This window comes from Podarcis vaucheri (assembly GCF_965113315.1).
Source record: "Podarcis vaucheri genome assembly, chromosome: 5".
NCBI classification, from domain to species: domain Eukaryota; kingdom Metazoa; phylum Chordata; class Lepidosauria; order Squamata; family Lacertidae; genus Podarcis; species Podarcis vaucheri.
In genome coordinates this window covers 22,688,193-22,704,593 of record NC_138763.1, presented here as the reverse complement: position 1 = coordinate 22,704,593, position 16,401 = coordinate 22,688,193, and the positions used below count along the sequence as shown (strand labels likewise).

The 16,401-nt window shown below is 40.2% G+C and overlaps 1 protein-coding gene and 1 long non-coding RNA gene across 2 annotated transcripts; both read right to left on the bottom strand.

Moving 5' to 3' along the window:
* Positions 1 to 233: 233 nt before the first annotated feature.
* Positions 234 to 1,443, bottom strand: LOC309532389. The gene is made up of 2 exons (XR_014219840.1): positions 391 to 1,443; positions 234 to 346 (listed from the first exon to the last, which is right to left on the bottom strand). It is a non-coding gene; the product is annotated as an uncharacterized lncRNA (long non-coding RNA).
* Positions 1,444 to 2,737: 1,294 nt separating this feature from the next.
* Positions 2,738 to 15,662, bottom strand: CCNL1 (cyclin L1). Its single transcript, XM_082223500.1, has 11 exons — positions 15,247 to 15,662; positions 14,813 to 14,887; positions 14,399 to 14,508; positions 8,320 to 8,440; positions 7,939 to 8,003; positions 6,244 to 6,343; positions 6,032 to 6,136; positions 5,361 to 5,502; positions 4,640 to 4,751; positions 4,440 to 4,538; positions 2,738 to 3,514 (listed from the first exon to the last, which is right to left on the bottom strand). Exons 1-11 carry the CDS (start codon positions 15,520 to 15,522, stop codon positions 3,166 to 3,168), a joined length of 1,554 nt encoding a protein of 517 aa, XP_082079626.1. The 5' UTR covers positions 15,523 to 15,662; the 3' UTR covers positions 2,738 to 3,165.
* Between the last annotated feature and the right edge of the window lie 739 nt (positions 15,663 to 16,401).

Sequence of the window (16,401 nt, the reverse complement as noted above, 5' to 3'; positions counted from 1 at the left end):
TAGGTAACATCCACACTGTATACTTAAGTGTGTGTGGCTGCCATCAAATAATCCTGGGAATTTTTCTTTCATAAAGCTGCAAGTCCCAGTACCCTTAAACAGTAGTTGCCAGGAGAAGTGCTTTAAATGTATGGCATGGATGTGACCATAATCAATGAATGTTCCTGGGGCTACTGATTTCAGTCTAAAAAGGGTGTGTATGCACATGATAAAAGTCACACCAGGCAGTCAGCTTCTCAGATCACTTATTATTCCAAGGTTACTCAGGACAGGACATTGCCCTATGCTATTTCCTGACCTTCCTCAGTGATAACCATCACTATCCTTCATTTAGCCATCCCTAGTACTTCAGATGGGCCATAAATTGCAACCAGTGCACTCATTTTGTACAATTGCAGCACTTTAGAATGCATGTATGTATACACCAACCCTCAAAATTACTCTTTTTTGGACAATTTCAAGAGGACACCATCGGAAATATTTACACCAATGAAAAAAACTAAGGTCAGTCTAATCCAGGCTTCTTCAACCTCAGCCCTCCAGCTGTTTTGAGGCAACAATTCCCATCATCCCTGACCACTGGTCCTGCTAGCTAGGGATCATGGGAGTTATAGGCCAAAAACATCTGGAAGGCCGAGTTTGAGGAAGCCTGGTCTAAGCACATGGTTAAAGCAGACTACTTTTTGGATGGAAAGTAATCCTAGAGCATTATTGTAAATAAGGCAACAGAATTCAAAGCCTAGCCTCCTACCATCCAGGCCTGTATTCTTCTTTTTGCATCGCTTTAAAGTTATGATACAGGGTTCAGAGCAGGATACATGGGCCATGAACATTGAACAAGAAAATGCTACTTTTTCTGAGCAGTGCTAAATGCAAAATTAAATCAAGTCCTCCTGCAGCTGAGGTTCAATTCAAAAGTCTAAGTGGCATTCCAAATAGGAGCTTTAAAGGAAATGCAGTGGTCTGCCAAGAACAAAATCAGAACTAGTGGCGTAGTCAAAATAATTTGTTAGTGTGCCATCTCTATTCCAGTTGGACAGTGTTATCCTTGTCTCTACGCATAAGCCACATCCCCTCAAAACTATGTCAAATTCTACATATAAATTCCTGTACAAGCTGAGAAGGGTAGCATGTTTACAGGTCACCATTAGGAACATTTTTTTGTGGCAGAAAAGGACATAAGACATGAGGAATAAGATACAGGGGGTCCTCTTCCTGCTACCGAAAGGCTCTCTGAAAGCTAAGGCTCAGGGCTGCTACAATAGATCCACAGTATTTGTTCCAGGACAGATAACGTATTATGGTCATCCTCGTCTCCTAGTCATGAAAAACCAAGAATTAAAAATCTTGTACAGTGGTGCCTCGCAAGACGAAAATAATCCGTTCCGCGATTCTCTTCATCTAGCGGTTTTTTCGTCTTGCGAAGCAACCCCATTAGCGGCTTAGCGGCTGTGATGGGAATTGGGGTTGCTTGTGCGTAAGAAGAAGAGTTTGGATTTGATATCCCGCCTTTCACTCCCCTTCAGGAGTCTCAAAGCGGCTAACATTCTCCTTTCCCTTCCTCCCCCACAACAAACACTCTGTGAGGTGAGTGGGGCTGAGAGACTTCACAGAAGTGTGACTGGCCCAAGGTCACCCAGCAGCTGCATGTGGAGGAGCGGAGACACGAACCTGGTTTCCCAGATTACGTGACTACCGCACTTAACCACTACACCACACTGGCTCTCTGTAAACTGCAAACTGCTCCAAGCTGGTTGTATAGCTAAACCTTTCCCTGGTTTGACAGCCCTTACAACGCGACTGTCTCAGTCACTGGCAGAATCCGTCAGTGGGTGTTTCCTAAACTTCTTCCAACATAAAAATTCCTTGACTCCAAGTCTCCTCCTAGATTCTCTGCGCGGAAGCTTTCTGCGCAGCGTAGGCGTGCCAAGTGGAGGTCCTGTGCTCTCACCGCTGATCTCACTGGAAGAGTCTCGGAGCCTCCCCTCCGCAGTACTCTCAGCCTCCCCCTTCTCCCTGGTGTCCCCTGGATTTCCTTCCCCAGCGGAAGCTCTCTCTTTCTCCTTGCTAGTTCCCTCCCCTGCATCATTGGAGAGTCTTACCTCTCCTCTTGCCTCTGATGGCAGTTCCCTGACAGCGGCTATTAAAGGCTTAGCGGATTAGCGGCTAAAAGGCTATTAGCGGCTTAGAAAAAGGGGGGGAGCGAAAAAAAATCACAAGACTCGCAAGACGTTTTCGTCTTGTGAAGCAAGCCCATAGGGAAATTCGTCTTGCGAAGCACATTGAAAAACGGAAAACCCTTTAGTCTAGTGGGTTTTTCGTCTTGCGGGGCACCACTGTAATATTATTGCACTTCCTATTACTAGCACAACAGCTTTTTCAGTTTGTCTAAGCTGCATTGACTGGCTGTAGTCCTTTTTATTACTGCAGTTGAGCAGCAAGCTTGCAAAACACTAATATGAAGTTTAAGTAGGGATGAGGAGGAAGGGAAATAATTACTGGCCATTTACATGCACGAACGTCTAGTGACTAGTTCCATCCAACTCACTCCTTGAATTATACTCTGAAAAATAATCAAGCCATGCTACTTGTAAAACATCAAGCTCCTATACCATTTAACTCAAAACAAGCTCCAGTGAAGCAGATTTGTGTCTGTGTTACCAAGCATTAAAGAGATAGCAATTTGGTATGAAAATTTCCACATTTTGATGATTTAATGAGGTATTCAACAGAGTAGTTAAAAAAAAAAAGAACAGTCGGTATATTTTATTTCTTGTAAAAAGGTTTTCACACATGCAGACTAAAACCAGTGTAAGAAAGTATTCACCATTATTTTAAACAAATAACTATACTTAAATAGAAATGTCTGCAGTATGTGTGTATAAAAATAAGGTACATTTGTACAGAAACAAATTCTCCAGTTTTCATATTGATACAACTCTAACACATACAATTTAACCTGATCATTGTTTTAAATCAGTTTGATACTGCTAAGGTATTTTATGTGCAAAAATTCAACACCTTTTTTTTTTTAAAAAAAAGTCCTACTCATTGAAGGTGTTGGGCTTCAAATTAAATCCTAATTTGACTTCTTTTCAAGTTTCAAACAGTCCCGCACATGGTATAATATGCAAGTGTAACTAAAGGACAGTTCAATCTGCCCCGTCAGCGCCTGTGTCTGCTGTGTCCTGAGCGACTGCTACTGTGGTGCTTTCCTTTATGCGACCTTTCAAACGAGCGAGATCTCTCTCGCCTGTCCCTGTGGTGTCCTCGCTCGTGCCTGTGTTTCTTGGTAACATCTGTGTGGTCCCTGGATTTGCTCTGAGAACGGGAGCGAGACTTTTTCCTTTTGTGACCATGTCTATTTGCACCTTTCAACTCTTCTCTGCTGTGCTTGGGTTTTAAATGTGGTGATCCGTGATTGTGATGCCTCCGAGGACTGCCGCTGTGACTACGTGATCTGCTTCTGGATCTTGAGCTGTAGGTTCCAGAGAGACTCCGTCTATTGTTGTAACTTAAAATGCAAAACAGCACAGTATTTAAACTTGCACAGCATACAAATTGTCTACTGCTTACGCGATGTGAAACAGCATCTACATCTAATCAATTTGACACTATATGGTCTTTTGTTCCTAATTTTCATGAATAACTCTCGAGAGATCACCTCCTACTACTTGTGCTGGGTTTTTGGAGGGGCTGTATCAGCTGTTTTCCTTACTGTTTATACTGTTTCGAATGCTTATCACTGCTTTCCACACATATACACCACTGCTTTGTTACTGTTTCTTAATTGTACTATTTGCAAAATAAAAATTAAACTTGTCACAATACACAAATTATCTATTGCCTACAGTAAGTGAAACAGCACCCCAGCTCATTACTAAAGAAAACCGTATCAGACACCTGAGATTCTCTCTCACTCATATCTCTATCTGCCTACAATATATAAAAATTGCTTTCAAATTTTAACAGACGGGACTTCTTAGGTGCAAGAATATATTATTGCATCTGTCCACTTGGGAGAATCCCAGGGCTATATAAACTCCCATAAATGCTATTTCATGCAGTATTTCTTCAGTTAAGTAGGGTGGCAAAATTTAGTTTACTGGCACAGCAGTGGCTAGGTCGCATGTACCAAATCCACAAAAGATAATCTTGTTTTTATTGCCTATTTAAGCTAAAACACTGTGCTGATATTTATTATTTCATTTCAGTGTTCCAAGAGCTTATAAGTTGCCAACTTTTGATATTTAATCATAAAAGTTACTCAAACAGCTTTAGTAACTTTGTATTGTTGTTTCAAAGCAGAAGGCATGATATTTTCACATTAGAAGCCCTTAACTGCTCTTTATTTTCATGTTACTAAGCTTCCCTTAAGAAAAATATAGGAGAAGGAAAGCATATTTTAAGTTATATTTAACCATTATTTAAATACTCACTGTCTCCTTGGGGAATGGGATCTGGACCGTGACTTTGTTCTTGACTTTGATCTGCTAGCACTTCTGCTGCTTCTACTTCTTTTGCTCTCTTTTCTCATACTGGATTAAAAAAGTAAGCATCATATCAGTTTACAAATGCACTTAACGACATACAACTGAGAATGAAGTGAATAAATCATATTTTACAGGCTGCAACCTACCCATTGTAAGGGCTCTTGGAAACCACTTGTCTGTCTTCTGGTTCTTTTTTGACAATTTTTGCATTGATGCACAACGGAGATTTCTCTTCCGCTTTCATTTCCCTTGGAGAGCCTATGAATTGAAGTAACTTATGGTAAGAATGTTGAAGAAACAGATAAGATGTCACCCCCAATTTTCTTTCTAACGTAGTTTTAATTCATTTTCATCTTAAAAATGTTTAGCACAGGTATCTTACCACATGTACATGGCTGTATATATGTGTGGTGCCAGTAAATAATTTAATAAATTAAGTTAAACTCTTAAGAATGGTACAAAAAGAGCAGAAAAACAGCTAGCAATCCCATGAGAGTTTTTGCACAGACTCTTGAGGCCTGTGGAGTGCTGAGAATTTGAAAAAGGAGGTTTGGTGGGAGCAGCTGTGGCGGAGTTTAGTGGAGGCCTCTGGTAATGAGGAAGACAGTCACCATTCATGCCAGTTTGGCAAGTACTGCTGGCTTTTTAAAGGGGTTCCCAAAGGTTTGTAGGATGTTTCCCCACTATATTTCACATATCCATGCAGTACCTGGAAACCTAGCCCCATGTAAGTGGGGAGATGCCTATATATAAAGATGTAATATTTGCTCAGCCACATTCAGGGACTCCTAATTCTGTTCCAATTTTTCTTTTAAGAATTAAGTAAGTAGACGCAGAATCAAATGGACATTGTTACAAAAAACTTACAGGGCTTGGAAGCAGGTGAAAAGCCTCCCAATGTGGAAAGGGCTGGTGTTCCATCCGGGTTTAATCCTTTTGCTTTTAGTTTAGCTTCTTGAAGTGCCATTTTTCTCTTTTCAACTTCCTTATCAAGTAATTCATAGTTAGGCTGCAAGGAGAACCAGAGTGGGCATATAAACACACACATGTGTAGCAAAATATCTTATTTAATTTTTTATTCCACCCTTCCTTTTGATTGTGGCCAAAGAGGCATACAAAATAAAATACAAGTTTTAAAAAGCAATTAAAATACTAAACCTTGTCAGTTGCCAAAATGGAGCTTAAAATTAAATTACTTTATCATAGCATGCTAGCAGTTTCCATGCAGCAGAGTCCTGGAGTTTATACAACTTAGCAATTGCATCAGGGCTGCTTGAATTTGCTCTCATGAATACACAGCTTCTGTTCCAGGCTGTTCAGACCCTCCTCTAATGGCCGAGTTTGGAAGCAAAACAGAGCCTCTCAAAAGTATAGCACACATTTCTACACACTAGGTGTGGGGTGAAGGCTTCTAGATATAAATTTTAAAATATTTCTGTGTAAGAAATTGCAACACTCCTCCCCAACTCCCTAAAAGAGAAGCACGTCTTTTAGCATGTATATAGTTTCACCCAACCTGCAAGTACACTAACAGTTACCTTCTTTCTCGTATACAACTTAAGTGTTGTTAAACATATCTCTTGAATTTCTTCTTCAGTAGTTCCAAAAAGCAAAAACCAATGGGGACGGTTAGGCAAAGGAATCTGGAGGAGAAATTATTACAAAAACAGGTCAGAATCTGAAACTAGGCAATTTTATTTAAAGATTGTTGAAATAAAGGTATGAGTGAAAACAGAAGACAAATTCTTACCTGCAGAGCTCTAGCTGCAAGGTAGATACAAGCACATGCTATTGTCTCTGGTTGAAATCGAACAAATACATTGGTTCTGAGGCTGTCATTCATGTAATTCCTGAAAAATATGAATGTGAATTTGTTCCAAGTTCTAAGGCCTATTATGAAATCAAAAACATGAAGTTGGAGACTCAATCTACTTTATTATTTTTTCTTCTCCTTCATACTATTAATTTAGATTCCAAAATGTCAAAATAAGTCTTAAAGACAAAATGCCTCAAATGCCCCAGGATCATTCCAACATACAGGCTCTTGTCATCTCTCTAGAACTCAGGAAAATACAAGCTGAGTTTTATTTTGAGTTCAATCTTTATCACCACAAGGAAATGCAAGTCATCACTATGGCTTTACATACTATTATGTAACTCATGATTATTCTATGAAGTGTCCATCAACTAAGATTTAACTCTAAAATCATCTGTTCACATGACCACTTTAAAAACTACATATTTAAATTGTTAATTCATTCTTTTGTCAAACAAATCAGTATGTTTTAGTGTGTCAACAGCTACAATAGCTAAATGCATCACCTATGATACAATGTAAAAAACAAGATTTACAGGATATGTACTTCATTTCATAAAATTTATATACCAATGTAGCTTCATATTATTTTTGTAAATGGTTAAGCACTTGTGCATTCCAATTACGTCATGGGAATGAATTAAGTACGTGGTTAACACTTCTACTAAAAACAGTGGGATGTGACTGGAACTTGCTAAATCATTTTTATCAGCTGTTTCCATGGACTTTTAATGGCCTCATGTGCAGAGAGGCTGCAAAGACTTTACAAAGTGAATGACATCTATATAGATGAGATACAAATATAAACTATAAAAACTCTGTGAAGTCAAGTTCTAACAAATTAAAAACATTCTTAATCACCGAAAATGTTGGTACTCAAAACTGTTATTCAGAATTTAGTAATAAATTTTTGCTTCTGAACGTAAGGGCGAGACCTCCAAACATGCCAACTAATCTACTATGGATGTTTGCTGGTTGTGAAAAATATGCTCAATACACAAAACAGTAAATAGTTAGGCATGTGCTAGTCCCTCTGCATGCACAACCCACCGCCAAAAAACCCCCAACCACTAGAAGCCAAATTGAGACAAAACTGGAAAAGCAGTTAGTTAGGAATCCATGCTACAGCTAGACTTTACCATTTATGTTGACAGGTCATGTCATAACTAGGAAAACAAATACACATTTCATATGTATGTTGAACAGATACTTCTAGAATCAGATATACAAATCCTTTTGACACCCGGACAGAACTAGAAGATGCTGCCAGATGGATATGGACCACTTCAGTAAATCTTGGCTGAGAGCTTGCACTGCACTGGCTGGAGAGAGAGGCAGCCAATCAGGCCATCCTCAGGTCATGAGCTGTGGTGCAGAGGGCAGAGTTCTATGACTTACCATCAGAGGCTACCCTTTAATCAAAGAGTAGAAAAAAGAACAAAGTTAAATTGAGTTCTCCAAGAAAATGTGCTATGAAAGCCACGAAAATAGTAGGCAGAAAACAAGCAACGACACACATTTCACAAAGCGTTTACAAACTTACAGTTCATTCTTTGGTATATTGGACATCAAGCTTGTTTTTTTTCTGCTACTATTTTCCTGGCTAAGAGAGAGAAGAGGAAAACTTACCAGGCTGTTTGGACGAGTGTTTGATTACGTTCACATTCTAAGACTTGTAAGTACATAACAATGATCTGAGAGAGGAAGAAAAACAAAAAGGTAATTAAAACACCATTTAAATGTTAAGGAACATCTGTACTCACATCCATCTTGAACATAAAGCAAGGCAAACCTAAGTCTTAAATCTCATAATCTACCAACCCCCATTTCTTATGAAAATTCAAAACTCCACTCCCCCTAACCTTAGCTTACAATTAGGAGTTTTGCCCTCTTCCTAGAAACAGGCATGTGTTCTTGAGTTATACAGTCATATCTAGGAATTGTTTACCTTTCCTGTCACCATCAAGAGATTTGCGCAGTTCAATACTGAAGAAACTTTCGTGGACTCACCTTATGTGGATGCTTGACATGAACACAAAATCCCAATTCCTTCAGCACCCTCCTTTCTGCTTTGATTACTTGATTTTTGGTGTTTATGTAGTTCTGATCAAGTATCAATGGGCTTGGAGTCCTATAGTTTGTAAGAAATAGAGTCAAAACGGTTTTCTATATCGAAGACAACGGCTTTTCTGTTTTCCCTTCCAACCAACTAATGGCAACAGAAACCAGATTCTAAACTCCTGCAAACAAGTTTTAGCTTTAATCTTGTGCTGTCCAAGTTAACTAATTCAGTACAACTATGTTAACTTTAAAAAGTTTTCCTATTAACATTCAGAATTTCACATTCAAAAACATTTCAGTTCACATAAGAGAGATGATATACAAGGCTAAATTCCAAGTAATTCCTAGTGATGTCTTTTGGGAAGATTCCACTCTGAAAAGGAGCATAGTGGTGAATTCATCATTCAAATTACAACTGTAGTTTCAACATCTGTAAAAATAAATGTGTTATGCATGGGAAATAAAACAAAGCTATGCTTCAGTCATTTATCTTGATCACAGAATAATCTAGATTTCTTAAATTGTATGTAGACTTATTTTTAAAATGTACTAACAAACAAAAAATGAATACTATGCTATGGTAACGAGAACTATGTTATCAGAAAGCCCTAAACGGCCTTGGCCCTGTATACCTAAAGGAGCGTCTCCCCCCACCCCACCCGGCCAGCCGAGACACTGAGGTCCAGTTCAGAGGGCCTTCTGGTGGTTCCCTCTCCGGCAAGAAATGAAGTTACCAGGAATCAGGCAGAGGGTCTTCTCAGTAGTGGCACCTGCCCTGTCCAATGCCCTCCCATTATGTCACACAGATAAACAACTACACGACTTTCAGAAGACATCTGAAGGCAGCCCTGTATCAGCAAGTTTTTAATGTTTGATGTTTTGTTATGTTTCTTATATTCTTATATATTTCCCTAGGGTGGCTAGGGAAAACCAGTCAAGATGTGTAGGGTATAAGCAATAAATTATTATTATGAACATATTCCTTCCCTACCTCTAAATACCTATAATCATGTTTTATCTTGTATCTATGTCACAAATCACTAAGAAAGCACATAACCTAGTTTGTTAATACAGTTGAGGCAACTTTATACTGCTCTCCATTAATTAAATTTAAAATATATTACAAGGAGCAAGTTAAAAATATTTTACTGTGGCATTATTATGGTGTCTTCTACAAGCATCTTTATGTATGAATAACTTATATTGGTTATGGATAGCCTTAAAACAAAGTCTCTTCTCATTAGTTATGTACTATCCACAAGCAATATAATGCCTTTCTATGTAAAGATGCACACAGAATACTATTTTAATATTAAAATATTTTAGCTTGCTTGTGTGCAGTGTGTGTGTATTCCCCTACCTTCATTTCCATTGTTTTCTATGTTGAGATTGTAAACATCCTCAGGTAGTGATGTGTCCTCTTATATTCTAAAGCACCATGCACAGGGATTGAAGTATATACACAATCAGTACTACTTACTGCATTTTACAATGTTTGACATTCAGCAAACTGACTGAAGATTATGGGGCTTTTTTTAGGTGTTTCAAATCCTTTTATTTATAAGAATCATAAACTGTCTACAGCACAATCAATTCTGCCCCTGCATTTAACTAGAACAGGGATAAAAGCAATTCAAACTGCATTCTTTAGCTGTTTATGATAGAATGACACTTCATTCATGAAAACTTGATAGTGAGGTTGCACTATATATTTCCTAGATTATCCTGATCCAAAAACCAAAGGCACATTACTGCATTGAAGACAGCTTAGCTTCACTAAATTATTTGGTAGTGCAACAGAACTAACCTAGGCAAAACAGCCTGTAAGATTCTGTGCACTGATATAAATTTACCTTGTGCTCAACATAGAAAACCTTAAGAAATCTGTATATTAGCACTTGTGAAAGATGCTTCATAACATACAGTATTTCCTGTTTCCATTTCTTGTTGGTATACTGCCCAAGGTTAATTCAAATATTTGTAAGGCAGAGTGTTGATGCACTATATACTTCTCAGAAGAATGTTCATTATCACGCACACCCTGTTCCAAATGTAACTCTCAGTCATCTTGCTGTTACAAACCAGCACAGCTACCCTATCCATAACTTAATGCAAGTTACTAAATGTCTCAAAGTGTAGATTTGCAATATCAGCCCTACTAAACTGTTTCTGACAGAGAAATATACCTTTTTAACGTTGCAAATTAATTTACTTCTAATTTAGATGCAAATCTAATTAGACTTGGCAACTTGTTAACCTGAATACCCATAATATTTTATAAAAAAAGTAGTTGGGAGGGGGAATAGATGCCACCTTATAGTGCCAAAAAAGATTGTAGAAACCATCTCAAGATACCGGATTATCTGTCTACCAAAAAATTTAAGATCTTATATTTATTGCGATAGTATGTCAATTATTGGGCTTAGAGTCCTAGGTTGTGGTCATTACATTTTTGCATTTTAACTACATACCAAACTCCTGTTTGGCTCTATGCAACCTGTCCAGCTAAATCAAGTAAGTCCACAGACTGCCTAGTGGCTAGCTATCCTACATTTCGACGCTGGACAGGGAAGAGTGGACGTCTCCCTCTCTGCACCTACTATGGAAATGCAGGTTACTTGCATCTTAGGAGACTACTTTTAAGAATGCCCTCAGCTGGCAAAAGGACAGGCAGAGTGACAGGCTTCCCTTCCTATATAGGCAACACAGGGAAATAAATCAGACTAGTATTGATAGGAGATCTCTCTGCATGGAATTCCTTGTTAACTATGGTTACCAGGACTGTGGTTAAATACAAGGCCAAGATAGAGTTAGCTATCAGAATACAACATACCTTTCAAAAGGACTAAAGGCCACATTAGTGCTCTTCCTAACTAGACAACATTCCAACTGGAATGATTGGCATATGCAAACTTTATGCAGTTGTGTGTAGAGTTCACCATAGTCATAACAGTAAGAATGCAAAAAGGGTGCTTTCGTATCAAACCAAGAATTACATCAGCTATGCTTACATATTAGGCATTGAAAACAGCCATGGCACTGCATAAATTTAGAGTTGTGTTAAAAAGTGTAATTATTACAATTTTAAAGAACATGATTCTCTGAAGCATAATACCCTGAGGAAATAACCTTCCTACAAATTTCACTCCACTGCTTCAGAGCTGGAATAATGGCTCAACAAGGGGAAGCATTTCTTGCTAAGATGGCAGTAGGCATCTTATCAGTTACACGTGCGTATCAAATCAAAGTCCGACTTTAGAGTTCAACAGAGGTTATTCCCAATTAATTTCATCCTCACTTGCGAGACTTGCTTCCACTTAAACCATGCACATGACTGCGATCAAGCAGCAACTCTGCAAGGTAACTAACTTTAACATTATTTGTATAAGTGTATCCAGATGTTACATCAAACAGCCCATCAACATTCATGTATATTTGCAGATATGGCATGTGTTATGATGACACTCTTTCAAATTCTGCTTAAAAAGGTGTCAGGTTAAGGATTTAAGCCCCAACCTGTGAAATACTAAATAAGAGTGACCTGACCCACTAGGAATGCAGTAATATGTACAAGCAAAGAGAAAATTATATTTGTTATGTTTTCACTGCTGTTGGTTTGTTGGCATAGCCTTCGATACAAATTATGTGACAGCTCCAATGCATGCACAAATGTTGTGCTAATTCCAAATGCTTCACATTAACAGTATGTACTGTTGACAAAAATCCAACCATTCTTGTCTGCTGACAATTGACTTTTGTAGCAGCTTTCCCAGGATTACTACCAAAGATCCCTTTTTAACTGGAGATGCTGAGAATTACTTCAGGCAAGCAAAGCCAAATAAGATGTTGCTCCTCCCAGTAAAAAATTCCCATGTGCAGAGAGCTTAAAATAGATACTTTAGTGCACACCTGCCTATGATTGCAATGCTTATTACTTTTAAAGTATTTATTTCCCCCAGTTACAAAACTGTACATTAATCATATGGAATGTGCACAAAATTTACTATTTGTGAATAACCTTGGTAGCAGCAAAAGCATTTTGGTTTACTAAATGCTATTTATGTTCTTAAACATAAATTTGCGTGTTTGTGGCAGTCAGTGCTATACAACATCAACCACTTTTTTATTCCAAAGTAAAAACTTTTCTAACGAGTCTTTTTTCCAGTGAGTACTAGATTTTAGTAACAAATACTACAATTGTACTTGAGTGAACTACATTAAAGGTGAAGATTTCATTAAATACACAAAATAAAGCATTGAAATGTGACAGACAAAATATTAAGCACAGCATACCTAAATTTGCTAATTAAAATTCTAACATTTGGCTAATTTCCAAAAACCTGGACAGCAAAGATGAAAGCTTAAAACAAGATACAGGAGTTCTTCCAAATGGTTCACCAACGGCCAACCTGTCAGTTCCCCGATTCCAGTGACCTATTCTCAGAGCACTGGCTTCTCCTTGGGGATTTTCCATACGTCACTCACTGTTGCCATGACGACAGCTTCATCTCTATGAACCACTCCACATCACCCAGGCTTTGGTAAATGTAGCTGGTCGCTGTATAGTCGGTTGCAAGGGAAAAAAGAGCTAAAGTTAATAACATGTACAACTGATTTGTTTGTAAAACTGTAACACGCACAGAATAATGCTTTCATCGCATTTTTTAAAATGAGCCTGCATGCCAAAAATGTAAGATTTCTTATAGACTTGACTTGCTCCAGACTTTTCAGACAGTGTTTTTAAGTTAGCTAAAAATGAATTAAGTAAAGTACATCTGCTTGAGTAAGACATCAGAACCCAACATGACATGCCAGGTTTTTTATGGGAAGACTTCTTTTTTAAAGAATTATGTTTTTCATCTACCCGCCATGCTACTTTTCAAATCCTGGCAGGCCAAGAAATATTTATATTATTAATTAATTACAACTTCACTTGAAATCTAGACAGTGAGGGAGAAAGTCTTAGGTGCAACTGTTTCATTCAAATGAAGCTGAATATTCTTTTTAAAATAAAAAAAGACTTGAAAAGAAAGTATATTAGTACATGTGCACGTTACCTGTGTATAAACTAAATCTACCTTTCTGAAAGATAACTTGTTTTGCCTAGATATGCTTTTAAGCGGTAAGACACATATCTGTATGCTGTTTTTAGAATGCCTCAGTATCCCACAAGATTTGGCAGAGAAAAATAAGCTCTTAAAAATGTCCCTAAGTAGTGAGGATATCATTGAAATCAAGCCTATACGTATTTACTAATTAATCAAGAGACAGCTTCAGAAAAAAATATTCAAGATAGTGTGCAAGTTTTCCTATGTTTAATCTTTCCTTACTCCTTTATTTTTAAAGCTTTACAAACCCACAAATAGGGACAGCTCTACAACAATCACAAAAGCACACACAAAATTGAGACTCATCTGATGTATAGACAATCATGCTGAATGACAAGTGTTGTTCCTGTAATTCTAGATGCACACTGCTTCCAGGATTCCTTTGTTTATATCTTGAAGATACCATTAAAACAGGTATATGCTGTAAACCAAACCAAGCTGTCAACTTTCCCAACTTTCCCAACAAAACCACTACTATAAACGTAAATAGGGTAAACTTCAGTCTTCTGCTAAGAGCTGGAGAGACAATTATACACTCTCTACTACACTAAACATGGACAGTGGTCCAACAGGACCCAATATACATTTTCAGTAGAGTTAACACGTAATAAAAGGTAACTACAAGGTTCCACTACAAAACAAAAAAGGAAATCAAATCAAATCAAACCAAACCAAACAATACTAGCTCAGACCTGACTTCATCCAGCTCATTTCGAGATCCAGAGTTAAGAGATACTTCAATCCACTAAGTCACACTAACACACAAAATCAACAAAATTCAAGCCTATGTCAGCTGTTTATCACCTTCAACCTGATCAAGCCAACCTACCCAAGCAGAACCTCTACAGTCTTTGGACTACATTACAGTGGGACAGTGTACAGTGGTACGTTGTGTATACCAAAAGCGGAGCTGATCTTACCTTTTAGCTCTTAACTGGCGCAAGTGATGGGAAACGTTGATCACATCTCTTATGCGACGAGGCGCTTCTTCAATTTTGGAAGCAAGATTGATGCAGGCCATCGCAACAATCTGAAAAAGAAGCCCATTGCCGTGAGAAACTTGTTTCCACATGGGGGTTCATACACAACAGCTTATAAACACGACTAGGAGCTAACCCTAATGGGAGATACACCAAAGAGAAATCCACCCACGCCAGAAACACTGCTGTTTTGCCTCCTTGCCTGAGGCAAAAGAGTGGAGTCAAGATGAACAATCCTAGCTGAAAACACTCACTTCATACGTTTGAATGGCCTTCAGTACCTCTTGCTCCCTCCCCAAAAAACCACAATTAACAAAAACCTTAAGCCTACCTACATCCACCAAAAAAACTCACCTCGAAGCTGTGCTTGACGAACGACTTGGAATAAAAGAAGCGGTGAAACAACACCTGCCCGGTCGCCATCGCCACCTGCGAAGACAATCCCCCGGCGGGGAAGAGACAGGAAGATAAGCCATGTTAGTAACAGGCGAAGCGCGCATGCGCGGAGGCCAGTTAACGCCTCCCACCTTCCCTTTTCCGGAAGCGGCATCGGCGCCGGGCCTGTCAAGCAGGCCGAGGTCGCCAATCCGCCGCCATCTTGTGTCCAGCGCCCTCCTTTCCCCTCACGGAGCCCCGTCTCGGGTCAGCGCGGGCGGGAGAAGAGAAGAGGCGCCCTTAGGCGGCGGCCTCCCCGCCCTCACTCTCCTTCCCCTGCCCACAAAGCCGAGGCCTTGAGTAGGCTCCGCGGTAGGCCCCGTCGGAGGCAGCCCCCCTCCCCCGGCGCTGACCTGCGGCAGGCGGAGCATGATGCCGGCGGCCTGGATGAGCTCGCAGCCCAGGATGCGCAGGTCCGTCTCGCTCTGGAGGTCCAGCCCGTCCTGCATGGAGGGCGTCGGCGAGAGCCGCTCCTCGGGGATGAGCGAGTGGTCGATAGTCAGCGACACCTCCGAGTACAGGCGGTCCCCGATGAGGATCCCCGCGGAGGGAGCCGAGGAGGACGCGGCCGGAGCGAGCGAGGCGCCTGAGGCGGCGGGGGAAGGATGAGTCCCGCTAGAGGAGGCCATGGCGAACGACCGCGACCGACACGCTCGCCTCGACGACCGCACCCGGAGCCGGCCACGCACGGAATAACGCGTTTGCGCCCGGCGCCCGATGACGCAGCGCGGAGCGGGGCGCGCTGGGAGAAAAGAGTCCCTCCCACGCTGACGTCAGGCGAGCGGCACGTTCTTCGCGCGTGAACTCCCCTGCGCGAGATGGGGAGGGGAGGGGACGGTGAGCTCGAGCTGCTAAGAGGCGCTTGGAAAGAGCCGCTTGCGCTACCCCTCCCCCCCCCGGTGCTATTTCAGGGCGTCGGAATGCAGTTTCGAAAAATGTTCCTTGATGTTACAAAAAAAAATACGAACAGCTGCTAGTTTCCAGCCCACCTCTTTCTGCAAGTAGAAAATGTAGCATTTCAGGGATGTTTTAGCTCAGCCTATCGCTGCTCTGCTATGTTTCTACTTGCAAGGACATATATATAATTTTTATACAGTGGTACCTCTGGTTACATACGTTTCAGGTTACATACGCTTCAGGTTACAGACTCCGCTAACCCAGAAATAGTGCTTCAGGTTAAAAACTTTGCTTCAGGGTGAGAACAGAAATCGTGCTCCGGCGGCGCGGCGGCAGCAGGAGGCCCCATTAGCTAAAGTGGTGCTTAAGGTTAAGAGCAGTTTCAGGTTAAGTACAGACCTCCGGAACGAATTAAGTACTTAACCTGAGGTACCACTGTATATTATTGCCATAGGAGCATGAGCATAGCCAAGGAGGGGGACAGCTGCCCCTCCTATAAAGCAATACAAATCTGAACTTCTGTGTCCCCCCCAAAAAAAAACAAAAATCCTGGTTACGCCCATGCATAGGAACCAACGGCCCTCCATGAAGTATTTTAGGGGGGCGGCCCT